Below are 12227 nucleotides of genomic sequence, written 5' to 3'. Positions count from 1 at the left end.
TGTTGTACTACATCAGATCTCTCTTTCTTTCCCATGTCCATGTTTCTTTTTTATACCTTTCAAAAATCTCTAGATTTTGTTCTTTATATTTTCGCATTTCCTCGGTCACTTCTTTTTCCAACCAACCCAGGGTTTCTTGACCTGTATAATGTTTTTCATGAATCTGTTGTATTAATGAAGAAAGTTGGCATTTGAAGCTTTTGACAGTTTTTCTTTCCGTTAATTTCTCACTTAATCTTTTTGAATATCTTCCATCCAGAAATTCTGGGCTTCTTGCATAACAGTAATAATACATCTGGCCTAGCCCCATTGTAAGAATGTGTCTGAATTTTGAGGTTTCCACACAGTCATTTTTTCCTGTCTTGGCACCAGTGTACCTACCAGAATTGGACACTTCTTATTCTGTGACTTTTTTTTATTTTTTAACCTACTTCTGTCCTTATTTGTATATAAAATGCAGTCTAGATATCAGTGTCATCTTGGTGAGATTTTGTAAAAGCAGAATCCACCTTGTGAATATACTTATCCAAGACTTGAGGATGAATTCAGTTCCAGCTATATTACTTTCCTTCGCTTGCTGATTTTATCATCTCTCCATTCGGACTCCACTTTCTACTTTATAGCTGCAGCAATATTTATATAGTTATTTCTTGAATATGTTTATTTCAAACAGTTATTAATAATAAAACAATTTAAATGTAGCATCGTATATAGCATTTTTAATGGAGCAGAATAACCTATTGTGCTATGTCTTAATTATAAAATGAACATCTGTTATAATCAAGAGACCTAATCTATTCTGCAATTAGTTTTATTGGTACATCTTTGTTTATCTTTACCATCTCACTAGTGAAATTTGTTACTGCTTAGCAATATACCCATATGCTATGATTTGCTGTCACACTGACTCACCATGAAAAAGATAGTACAGTTTTGTGTAACTGTGCTTACCATAGCAGAAGACCTTTGAGGAGAGGTCACTGTGACAGTAAAGTTACATTTATACCATTCGGCTTTTAATTACTAGTGGAATCTTGTAGCTTCCTATAAATATTAAGTTCGGTGGTGCTGCGGTAGCATTGTCACCTCACAGTAAGACACTGTCCAGTTCGATTCTCAGCTAGAGTGTCTTCTGCGTGGAGACATGCGTGAATGGGCGTACCTTCGTTGAAGGTTGTGTGTCAGGGCTGGTAACCCAGCACGTAAAAATCAACTACCGATTATTAGCGGACCGGAGTTCCGCTGTGGCGACCCCTAACCGGGAAAAGCCAAAAGAAACAATTGATTGACATTTGTTGACCAGGAAAGTGCACTGAGTCAGAAACCCATTTTCAGTGGAGGCCCGGGGAGAAAAGCTCCATTTACAGTACAAAGATTATTACAAAGACATACTATTACAATAGTAGAACAACGATAACAAATTTTATACAATTTTTAGTAATTAGAAATAAACTAAGTAGAATATTTTATACAGTCAGGTAAGGTGTTGGTATTACATATATAATATCTTAATGGTATTACATATTCACCACTTTATGACAGTATTGTATGCATGAAGAATAACAGATAGTCTGGCTGTGTGGCACATAGCGATGGAGCCCTAGCTGCAACTCAGGTGGTTGGGGTTTGATTAGTAGCTTTGGCACTGTAAAAGTCAGACAAAGGAGGAGGAGTGAAAAGGCATGACCTCTTCATCTTTCTAGGGGAGGTTGGCATGGTTATATGCACTCAGCAGGCACATAAGGCAGTATTGTTTTCCTGGTGAAGACCAGGAGAACCACCAGTAAAACGTTTTTCAGGGGAGCAGTAGGGCTGCAGTGAGGGAATGACTGTATCGGAAAGAAGCAGAGTGCAAAGGGTTACCCCAGATAAAATCACTGTAGCTAGCAGCTCTAACAGACTTTCTCTCTGATGCCCTGCTTGAGAGAGGAAAAAAGATGTCTTGTTGAAGTTTCAAGTAGTTTACTCAGTTAAGTAGGTAGATGGATGAGTGTTTTTGTTCTAAAACATTACATTCAAAGGGTCAGTTATTTAAAGCCAGTTACAGACATTGATGGGAGGGTTATGAAGACATCTATCAGAAGGAAGACATGTTCTGTATACTAAGCTTATTGCATATACCCTCCCTGATACATTGCCTGGTGCATGCAGGAGTAGGGTTTAAGCAATAAAATTTTGAATAATACCTGATTGTTGTCTGACCTTCTCTTTCAACCCTCGCCCCAGTAGTGAATGAACAGGCTAATTGGTCAAGAGGGGGCTCATGATCCACAGTGAATAAGGGCAAAAAAAAAAAATATATATATATATATATATATATATATATATATATATCCTTATTGGTGGAAATATTACTACTTTTCTATAGGATAATAATTTTCATTTATTCCTGACCATGCTAATCATACCCTATTATTCTGAAATTGTCATATATTTATTTATTTATTTATTGACATTTGCTAACCGGATTTGTCCAGCTGGGCCAGAGACCCATTTTCAGTGGAGACCCGAGGAGAAAAGCTCCAGTTACAGACAGTATACAATACACAAAAGTTCAGTTTACAATACATAAAAATTCAAGTTTGTAATACATAAAATTGCAGTTTACAATACAAATGCATAGAAATCCACAGTGTTAGATAAGAAAATGAGTAGGGTAAATCAGATGAGTAGATGTATACACAATAGTAGTAAAACTTGTTATGGTACATGCTCAGCAAATACTACTGCCAGAGCAATCCATAACAGTTTTGAAGTGGTGTAGTACTGAGTCTGTTAAGGAAGTAGTATTTTAGGAATAGTGCAAGTGTGAGGCATGAGAGATGAGAATGCATGTATAAGGTGGAAGCGGTAGCAGGAGGTAGATTAAGATGTTAAGGCAAATATGAAAATTTGGTGAAGATTAGGATAAAGGATAGTAGTGGAGTTAGGGTCATGACATGTACAAGTTTTGGTGTAAAGTAAGTGAAGTCTGAGTTCTTTCTTGAAGTGTATAGGGTGGGTAATGGAGCTTATGCGTGTTGGAAGTTTATTCCAAGTTTGGGATATGGAGGATTTGTGCAGTAGTTTACAGAGAGTTTTCCTTCCTTGTTAGATATCTAGGAGTTGCTGGTTAGAGGTGCGGAGTGTGCGAGTGGGAGTATAGGTGGAGACTAAGGAGGAGAGAGCAGGGCAGGAGAGCGGTTTGTATAAGCTCATTGCATATATGCATCACTGTAATCATTAAAAGTATGTCTATGTATTTATTTATTTACTTTCTTGACCCATTTATTCTCACAAGTCTAGTAGCTTCTTTTCAGGGGAGACCTGAGTAGATATTTATACTCTTAGGGCAGATTTGGCCAGAGCATTGAGGAACTCCCACTACTCATCATTGTTGTGAGTGAGACACATTTCACAGGAACACTTCCTGTTTCCATTCCAGACACAGAGGCAGCTTGGAGAAACATGGAGGCAGATCAAGAGAGAAGGGGATAATGGAATGGTGAGATAAATGGACGAGACAGTAAATATCAAGACTGGAGAATGTGTGTAGCATTCTGAGGAGATGTTTCAAAGAAATCTATTTGATGGAGATGAGTCAGCAAATGATGGACATATAATTACAGCCCTCCAGTTGGGAGGTTTGCAAGATGGTTTAAAGAAATGGTGATGCAGAGTGAGCCAGAAAATGAAGGAGATGTTTTCTGAGGGGGGCATTATGGAGAAAATACAAAAGGAGGATGCAGAGACAATCCTGAAGAATAGTGGTGAGATGGAAAAGAAAACATGCAGAGAAAGTAAAAGAAGACAAAAGAGGAGTTGCGGTAAAGTAGGCAGATGAAAATGAAAAACTGAAGTATGTACTAAGGATTCAAAGTAAAAAAAGACAAAGAAATTGACAGGTGTGAAGTGTAGGACAATTTAATAGCTCCTTTGGGTGTAAAAGCACATGAGGTAAGAGCAGTTATTCGTGTTAAAGAGACATTTTGTGACATTATATTTGAGATTGTTTTTTCAAAGGAAAAGTTTCTTGGAGAATATAAAAAAGAAAGACCTGTAACCCATGGAATCTTTATGTGATAAAAGCATTTAACAGAGAAACAAAAAAAGATAATTCATGTACAGTTTCAAAGAGAGGTGGAAAGAGAGACTTTGAAATGATATTTGAAAACTTTATGTTAAGAAGTACTGGACATTGCAAACGTATATAATAAATTAGGTTTATGGACTGGTAGATGGGATTGTAATATTGTGTTAAAAATAGAGAAAAAAATATACATAATTCCAAGCATGAGAAATGTGAATGGAAATACTGGGGACAACCCAAAATATGTTTTTGTGGAAAAGAACATTAGTTAAGTAGCTGTGATAAAAGAAAATGTCATATTTGTGGGGAAATGGGACATGATGCAAAAAAAGTGAATTGAAATGTTACAAATGTAACAAAATTGGACATTTATGGATGAATTGCAAAATTGAAAATAAGAGTAAGGAAAAAGAAAGAGAGGAAAATGAACAAAGAAAATAAATTTTAGAAGTAGTAGAAATAGAAGAAAAAATAGATAAGAAAAAAAATAAAGAGGACCTAGAAAAAGGTTCTGAAATAAGTGATGAAGAAGACATAAATTGAGAAGTAGTAAAAGAAAAAAGAATTCTATTGGTAAAAGAAAAAGAAAATTTAATGGGATAAGTCCAAAAGAACAAAAGAAAGAAATTGAATGAAAAAGAATACGTACAGCTAATGATTGGGGTTTGGTGTAATGGTTAAGGTGTTTAACTCACAGACATGAGGTACAATGCTTGATTCTCATCTTTGAGAGGACAATTGGATAGGCTTAGAAGGACCTATTAAGAAATGTGGCCTAGTAATTAGCTATCAACTTATGAAGCTATAAATCTAAGGAAAAGGGAACATGAAAAATTGTTAGCATTTATTTTACCGCTAGTTATAACTAATTGTGCATAGTTAGAGAACCTCATCTGGTTTAGTTCGTATAAAACCAACATATCCCCTTGTGTCTATCTTCCATACCCTGTAAGACAGACCAAAAGATTTAATGGAGAATCCGTACTCTTTACTGGTGGAAGGACATGAGTTAAGCAAGGGGTCAGGAGGCCACTAGGCTTCCAGAAACCAACAGAATTTAAATGCTCTATGGTGTTTTTAGAACATTTTCCAACATTTTGATCCGTTTATGTGATGTGCCCCTCATTTATGAAAATTTCAGTTTTGTAATCATATTTTGAATTGCTCAGTGCTCTTGCTGTGGTTTGCAAACTTTCAGCTGGACACCCAAGAATACTGATGAGCACTTTCCCAGCTCTCTGGATCCTTAGTTATCCAAACGACTGCAATGCCAACCTATTGCAAGGTAAAAGAAATGCAGTGACTAGCAGTTATAGTATTTTAAAGCACTGCTACATAACAATGAGAATCTGACATAACAGGTGTACTACTCAAAAACAATAATGTTTTAAAGCTGCCTCACAAAAACTAACAGGACACCCATAACTGGAATTTGGAAGCCATTAAAAGTATGTAAAAACAGAATTATTATTGAAAGTAGTTGTTTAAACTTTCTCCATCTTCCTTGTGAAATACAGTTCTAGTTTTAATTTGTCAGTCTGTCAGAGTAATAGTGAGCTGTCGGCAGGATCATATGAAGATTCCCGGATTTTGTGCAAGTTTTGATCCTGATGCAGTGCCACACATAAATAGAACAGAGTGAAGGGGTGGCAACACCACATGCAAGCTGTTAGGAGGGTGCAATAGGTACTGTAGAATAGGTGCTGATTGATCCTTGCAAGTCAGTGATGTTCAGTCAGCTGGCATGAATGGAGTATTGCAAGTCATTTATGCAGTCATGATCTTTATGCAGCTGCTCAAATGGTTTTCTGGCAGTATATGTGTATGTGCAAATGCTAGATGCTGTAGCAAGGAGCAAGCTTAGCTGTTTGCTACAGATTGGAGTACATTTTTTCATCTATAAGAGGACTTTTTATTTGTCCTAAACTTTGGTTGAGGGGGTATATACCGTAGTGGATTGCCCAGCCATTGCTGTAGCTTTGTTCTGATGCTAAAAGTCAGTATTATTCACATGGGTAAAGAAGCAAATTGTCCTAGAAAACGTGGCATGATAAATACCTGGTGCAAGTTTGCAACTGCCACTTCCACAAAGTTGGCTTAGTTTCTGGTGTCATTTTAAGGGGATACAATATATGTTAGTTTGGGAGGATGTGGTCAACAGACCATGTTACTTTGCCAAGGATGGTCTGTACCTGTCCCCTCTAGGATTTTGAATATTGTCTAAAACATTGTCCTTCTGTATAGTGCCATTTTAGACCATTTCAAACTGACAAACTTTCTGGCATAGCTAAACCAACTCAAGGGAATTTAAAGGTGTTTCTCAATGCCAGGAGTCCAAAAAAAAAAAACTCCACTCCGTCTAGGCTGTCCTCACTCTGGACAATGTGGACATTTGTGCAGTTGATAAGACATGATTTGAAGCCGAGAGCACCTCGCCAGTGCAGGACTACAATACCTTCCACATGTTCAGGCCAGCTACAGCACAAGCAGAGACCAAAGGTAAAGGTGTCTTATTCTTTATCAACAATTACACCTCAATACTTGTCAGACAGGATGACATGCATGAGCTTCTCCATGTCCAGATTTCCAAAGGCAAACCCCATATTATATCCTTACAAACTATAGGTCACCCTCTATGATCCAAGAAACCCATAACTCATACTTGGACTTACTGGATGCCGTCACCATTCAACACAATACCGTATTTAAGTGTGGCTTCAACCGACCCACTCTAAACTGGGATACTTGCACTAACCCAGACTTACAGCCCCAGAGCTTCCTGGACTTTGTAAACACAAACACTTTGGACCAGATAGTCCATACGTCTACTAGGAATGTAAACGCACTCAACCTACTGCTCACAAACATGGGACAATGCTGTAGCCCCCCATGTTTAGTGTCCTTTCTGGTAAGGTCAGAACACAAAGCTGTCTCCTTTGTAATAAAAATCAATTCTGTGACCTCAGCTAACCCCATAACATTTATGAGCTATTCTAAGGCAAACTTCCTACTAATAAGTAATAACTTGTCAAATTTCAAGCCCCACCTCAAACTCAGAACATAGCTGCCCATACAAAATTGTTCACAGAAACCCTGTACGATCATGTCAGTAAATGCATAGAGAGAGCTGTGCCTACCAGAAATAAGCCCCGGACTAGCTCCAAAACAAACTACCCTGGTGGAATAAATGCATAAACAGGTTGTACAATAAAAAAAAGCCATTGCCAAGATTAGGAAGTATAACAACTGAACATGTTAAAACACTACAAACAACTAAGGACAAATTATTAAGTCAACTAACGCCAAATTTGAGGTAAATATAGCGTCCTAGGAAAAGGATAACAATGAGGCTTTATGTGCAAAACCTCAAAGGCAGCACACAGCAGTGTGCAGAACTGATTGATAATGGAGCCACCTACATGGAGCTAGAAGATGTAGCAAATCTCCTGGCTGACAAATTTGGGTCCAGTTTTACCATTTTCTCTCACCTGGCCTCCCACAGGAAATGTCAAACTCTCCCCCAACTATTACTAGGGATTAAGTCCTAGATGCACTCTCTAAGACCAAAAATACTACATCAGTGGGCCCTGATAATATCCAGGATGCCTCATAAATTGCCTGAAACATGACCTATCAAGATCACTGGAGTCAGTGTTTAGCCATAGACTCCAGACAGGCTTTGCCCAAGTAAATGGAGAACTGTAATGGTCATCTCTCTGCACAAAAACAGGCCATCATCCGACTCATAAGTCTGACTATTCTCATATGCAAAGCCATGGAAAGAATTATCATAGATATGATTAATAAGGGCATAGACAACATTCAAACACTGAATCCAACCCAGTTTGGTTTTGGCAAAGGTAGTTCATGTCTACTAAGCCTGGTGGACTTATTTGAGAAGGTCACCAAGGCATTGGATGAGAACAAAATGGTACATACTGCCTACCTTGACCCGACTAAGGCATTTGATACAGTACTGCACTCAAACATTACAAACAAACTCATGGATATAGGTATAAACCCCTATGTAATGCACTGGATAGCCATGTGGCTCTCAGATAAGACCAAGGAACTTAGGATAGGGGAGACCATCTCCAGAAAGTAGCCAGTCACTAGTGGAGTCTCTCAGGGCACTATGTTGGGTCTGCTCCTTTTTTGGCACCTACCTGTTGGAAGTCAAGGCCAATGTCAAGGTCCTTTGGCTGACCAAGTTTGCAGATGATTGCAACCTAGAAGCAGTCACAAAACCCCACCAAGTTACTAACATTCTACAAGAAGGACTAACACAGAAATGACTGGTGCCAAAGCCCCATCTTAAAACTCAATGTCAAGAAATGTATAATAGTATCCTTTGGGAAGTCACTCACCCTAGAACATTACCTCTTCAGTAACACATCCCTAAGATTTGAACCAGTAGGCAATGATTTGGGTATGTATAGAGATAGTAACCTGTCTTTCGACCAACATTTATCTCATGTAGTAAGGAAATCATTCTATGTTGCTCAACTTATAAACAAAGGCATGGCTTCTAAGTCCAAAGATGTCTTGGTTCTATTGTATTTGACCCTCATCAGGTCCATCATTTAGTGCATCTCCCTTTTTTGTATGTACCTAACCAGGCACATGCAACAACCGAAGTGTCCATAGATGTTCCTCATAAAAAGAATACAGGGCATAAACAGCATGTCCTATGTAGATCATCTCAAAGCCCTATCTCTGTGCTCTATTTCCTACTGACTATTGAGATATGATCTATGCCAGGCATACAAGGCATCCTGGGATCCCACTGTGATGAACCTTATGCCTATTTGCAGCATCAGAATTACTCGAGTCAGGGATTAAAATTCTACTTGAGACACAAATAAGATATGTTGGAGGGACAGTATGTCTCAGAGAATTCCCCTTCTGTGGAATAGGCTTCCCATCCATATGAAGCAGATCTCTTTCCTAACCCTATTCAAGAGAAACCTGGATCAGTGGATGGGAAATCAGAAGTTCACCCTGGGTCTAGCACCTATGTCTCTAATAGACAGAGGCAGTCTGTAAATGTTGACCTAGCTTACATATATCCCTTAAAATAATCTCCAAGGCACATAAACTTGCAAGATACAGTTGGGATGCTTGGTTGGGCTTATAAAAGCCACAGTGCGTGTTAGCCAAGTATACATGTATGAACCTATAACCTTATTCTGGTGACCTGCTTATGGTATGGTACTGAACTACTAAAATGCTGTGAACATGAGAAGTGAATGGGTCAAACAGAGCTGATTACTCACTCAAGATTTCTTTCATAAAGGGCATCGAGCCTGGACAATCATAAGACTGGTTGGTGCCAGTGTAGCAGAGCCTCCACGGACCAGCTAATGGTTACATTTCTTGCACTTCCAGTGAACCAGGTTGGATTGGTGTATTAATATTAATTTATATTTGTTCTAGACCTGTAGCCCAGAGCAGTAGCCACTTGTCAGTAAGCCGGCAGTATGTCAAGCATTGCGGGCTTAGGCGATATATAAATATATATATATATATATATATATATATATATATATATATATATATATATATATATATATATCTGTATGGGGGGTATCCAAATAACTGTAGTTATTCAGACAAATGTAATACTGTGTGGTTCAGGTTAGGCCATATCCATTGCATCTGTGCTTTCTTCAATGAACAATGCGATTCAACCTAATGGTGATAGGGCACTTTCTGGACAGCTCTCACATGCATAAGGATGCACAAAGAGAAGGGAAACAAAATATAAGACTGTTATTTATTTTTTACTTAGTGAAAGGTGGAACACATATGTTAAATGAAACAGAGGGAGTGGAAAGCAAATTAAAAGCTGGAAGTGAATTCCTAAGGCAGTCATGAGTAGTACTACTCTGGTGAGAGTTGGTCTTCCATTTCACCTTGTGGGAACTGTATTGTCAAACTCCTCTCTGTCTCCCACACTGTCTTTTGAAAAGGACAATGCCAGCCATTTCCTATTACGTTTTGACCTTGTGCTAGAAATGGCTATAATTAACCCAGCAGACAGCAGAGCAGGTGCTTCGGCTTCAGCTGTAACTCTGTCTTTGTCTCTGCCTGTCACAAATATACACGCCAACTGAACACTGTATTTGTCTTGTTGTTTTATCTACATGAGTTTGACCTTGTGACTGAAGGTCAGACACGTGCCATCACACCAGAATGTCTCACTGTGTGCTTTCAGTGATAATTCTTGCTGTTTAAATACTTAGCAGTAATAAAACTTAAAAATGTTTTTATTCTCCTTCTACTTCAGACGCAGCAGTACTTGAGGGTGCACCTGGGTTGGGAACTGATTTATTTTATTTTATTTTGAATTTTCTTAAGTGGTGTAGAGTGCAAATACTAATGGACCAATTTCATTTTCAGCCTGGGATCACACAAAAAACATTAAGTTTATGACACTATAAACACAATTTATTTATTAATCCTTTGTTGACCAAGTAAGTCCCACTAGGCTAGTGGCCTCTTTTCATGGCAGACCCAAGGTGGAATTTCTACTACTAGGGGAAATTTGTCCCGGGCATCAGGAACTTGTACTACTCTTTTCAACAGGTGCCATGAAATCTTTTACATCCACCTGAGCTGCCACCAACTAAAACAGATGGGACCTTGGTTTTAACATCTCATCAAAAGGGCGAAACACAATGCAGAACCCCCTTAATGTTGCAGTGTAGTGTCAGCAATCCAATCACTGGAAGGGGGAATAAAACCCAGAGCCTTCTGGTCTTCCAGCACCAAAGACAAGTGTGCTAGTGGTTGTGCCACTGACACTGCTAAATCTCCATCTTAAGGAAGTCCAAGCCAGGGGAATCACATAGAAAGTGTGAAATTATTTGCAGAAGGCTTTAGTAAGGTTGCAGAGGAATACATGTAAGGTACTTTTTTATCTCCACTAAAACTTTATGCTGTAGTCAGTATTTATCAGGTCTTCTATGAGACTTAAATACACCTCATAATAACTTAAATCTCTGTTGAATAAACAAATGTACCTAGTAATGTAGACTCATTCCTGATATTTTCTGTTTTTACAGAGAGGTAGATCGAGACTGTGACGGTCGCATCAGCTACAGTGACTTCGAATTTGTCATGAGACATGCAAGAGATGAAGTCTGATGTCAGCATAACGACATTGTGATAAACCTTCAAACTTAGAAGATAACACATCCAATTTTCCATTATTTCAATAAATATTGCTTTAGTGTTGTTTTAAATGCAGCTGAATATTTAAAAGTTGGTCTTTTTAACCACTCTATTCAGAATACCAGATACAAAGTGCCGACAGATTTTTCTGTAAGCTGCTGTGTCTTTTAAAATGTTATGAATAAAACAGATACTCCATTTGTAGCACCTGCAATCATCAGCCTGTCTCAGAACAGAAAGTGTTCCCTTTTACATGTTTAGTGCAACATTGCTAATCAGTTGACATTTTATTATTCAGATATTCTGTGTATGAGTTATTGATGTTTGCAAATGATACATCACAGATTTCCAAATAAATCTCATTTAACTGTAGCTAATAAAAATACTATAAAACAGTATTATCATGCACCTCTTGTATTATTTAAACTTAATTATGCTACAGTTCGTGAATTTTGCTGAAGTTACAGTTTTTGATTCTTACCTCCTGTTTGAAGTGTTGTGCCCGAACTTTTATGACAGCTGTTTCAGAGGAGAGCTAATCAAAGATTTGAATAAGAGCAACTAAGTGTGACTACCAGTATAAGTGTAACTACCAGTATTAGTTTTTGTGAATGAAATAGACGTTTATAAAACCATTTCACGGTGTCATTCAAGGAATTATGTTTGTATAACATGACTAGCCCGGTTAACAAATGTAAAAGTAACAGGCAAAAAAGACTTTACTGAACTTTTAAATCCAGATATAACAAATCTGTTAAAGCATGTTTTATTTTTAATTATGTCATTGTGCATAGTATATAATGACTGAATGACGAGACTAATTGACACCTCCTTGCCTGATTACAAATAAGTTGGTATTGTCCTGCCAGTCAGATAACTGGTTTAGGTTTGGATATACGAACACTTACTGCATGCATTCAGTGGCTGGTAAAGCTGTCAGTTTATTTTCATCACTAGCGACAGCCATGGACTGAGGATGTGT

General features: G+C 38.0%; 1 protein-coding gene across 1 annotated transcript in view; it reads left to right on the top strand.

Moving 5' to 3' along the window:
* EFCAB11 (EF-hand calcium binding domain 11) overlaps positions 1–11643 on the top strand; it is a 1456165-nt gene extending 1444522 nt beyond the window's left edge. Inside the window, exon 6 of the mRNA XM_044074693.1 lies at positions 11137–11643. Coding sequence (XP_043930628.1) covers positions 11137–11218 — 82 coding nt within the window. The 3' untranslated portion in view covers positions 11219–11643. The remainder of the gene's footprint in view (positions 1–11136) is intronic.
* Positions 11644–12227: the final 584 nt, after the last annotated feature.

This window comes from Protopterus annectens, chromosome 6.part0 (assembly GCF_019279795.1).
Source record: "Protopterus annectens isolate FY-2018-M chromosome 6.part0, PAN1.0, whole genome shotgun sequence".
NCBI classification, from domain to species: Eukaryota; Metazoa; Chordata; order Ceratodontiformes; family Protopteridae; genus Protopterus; species Protopterus annectens.
This window is presented reverse-complemented; position numbering and strand designations above follow the sequence as displayed.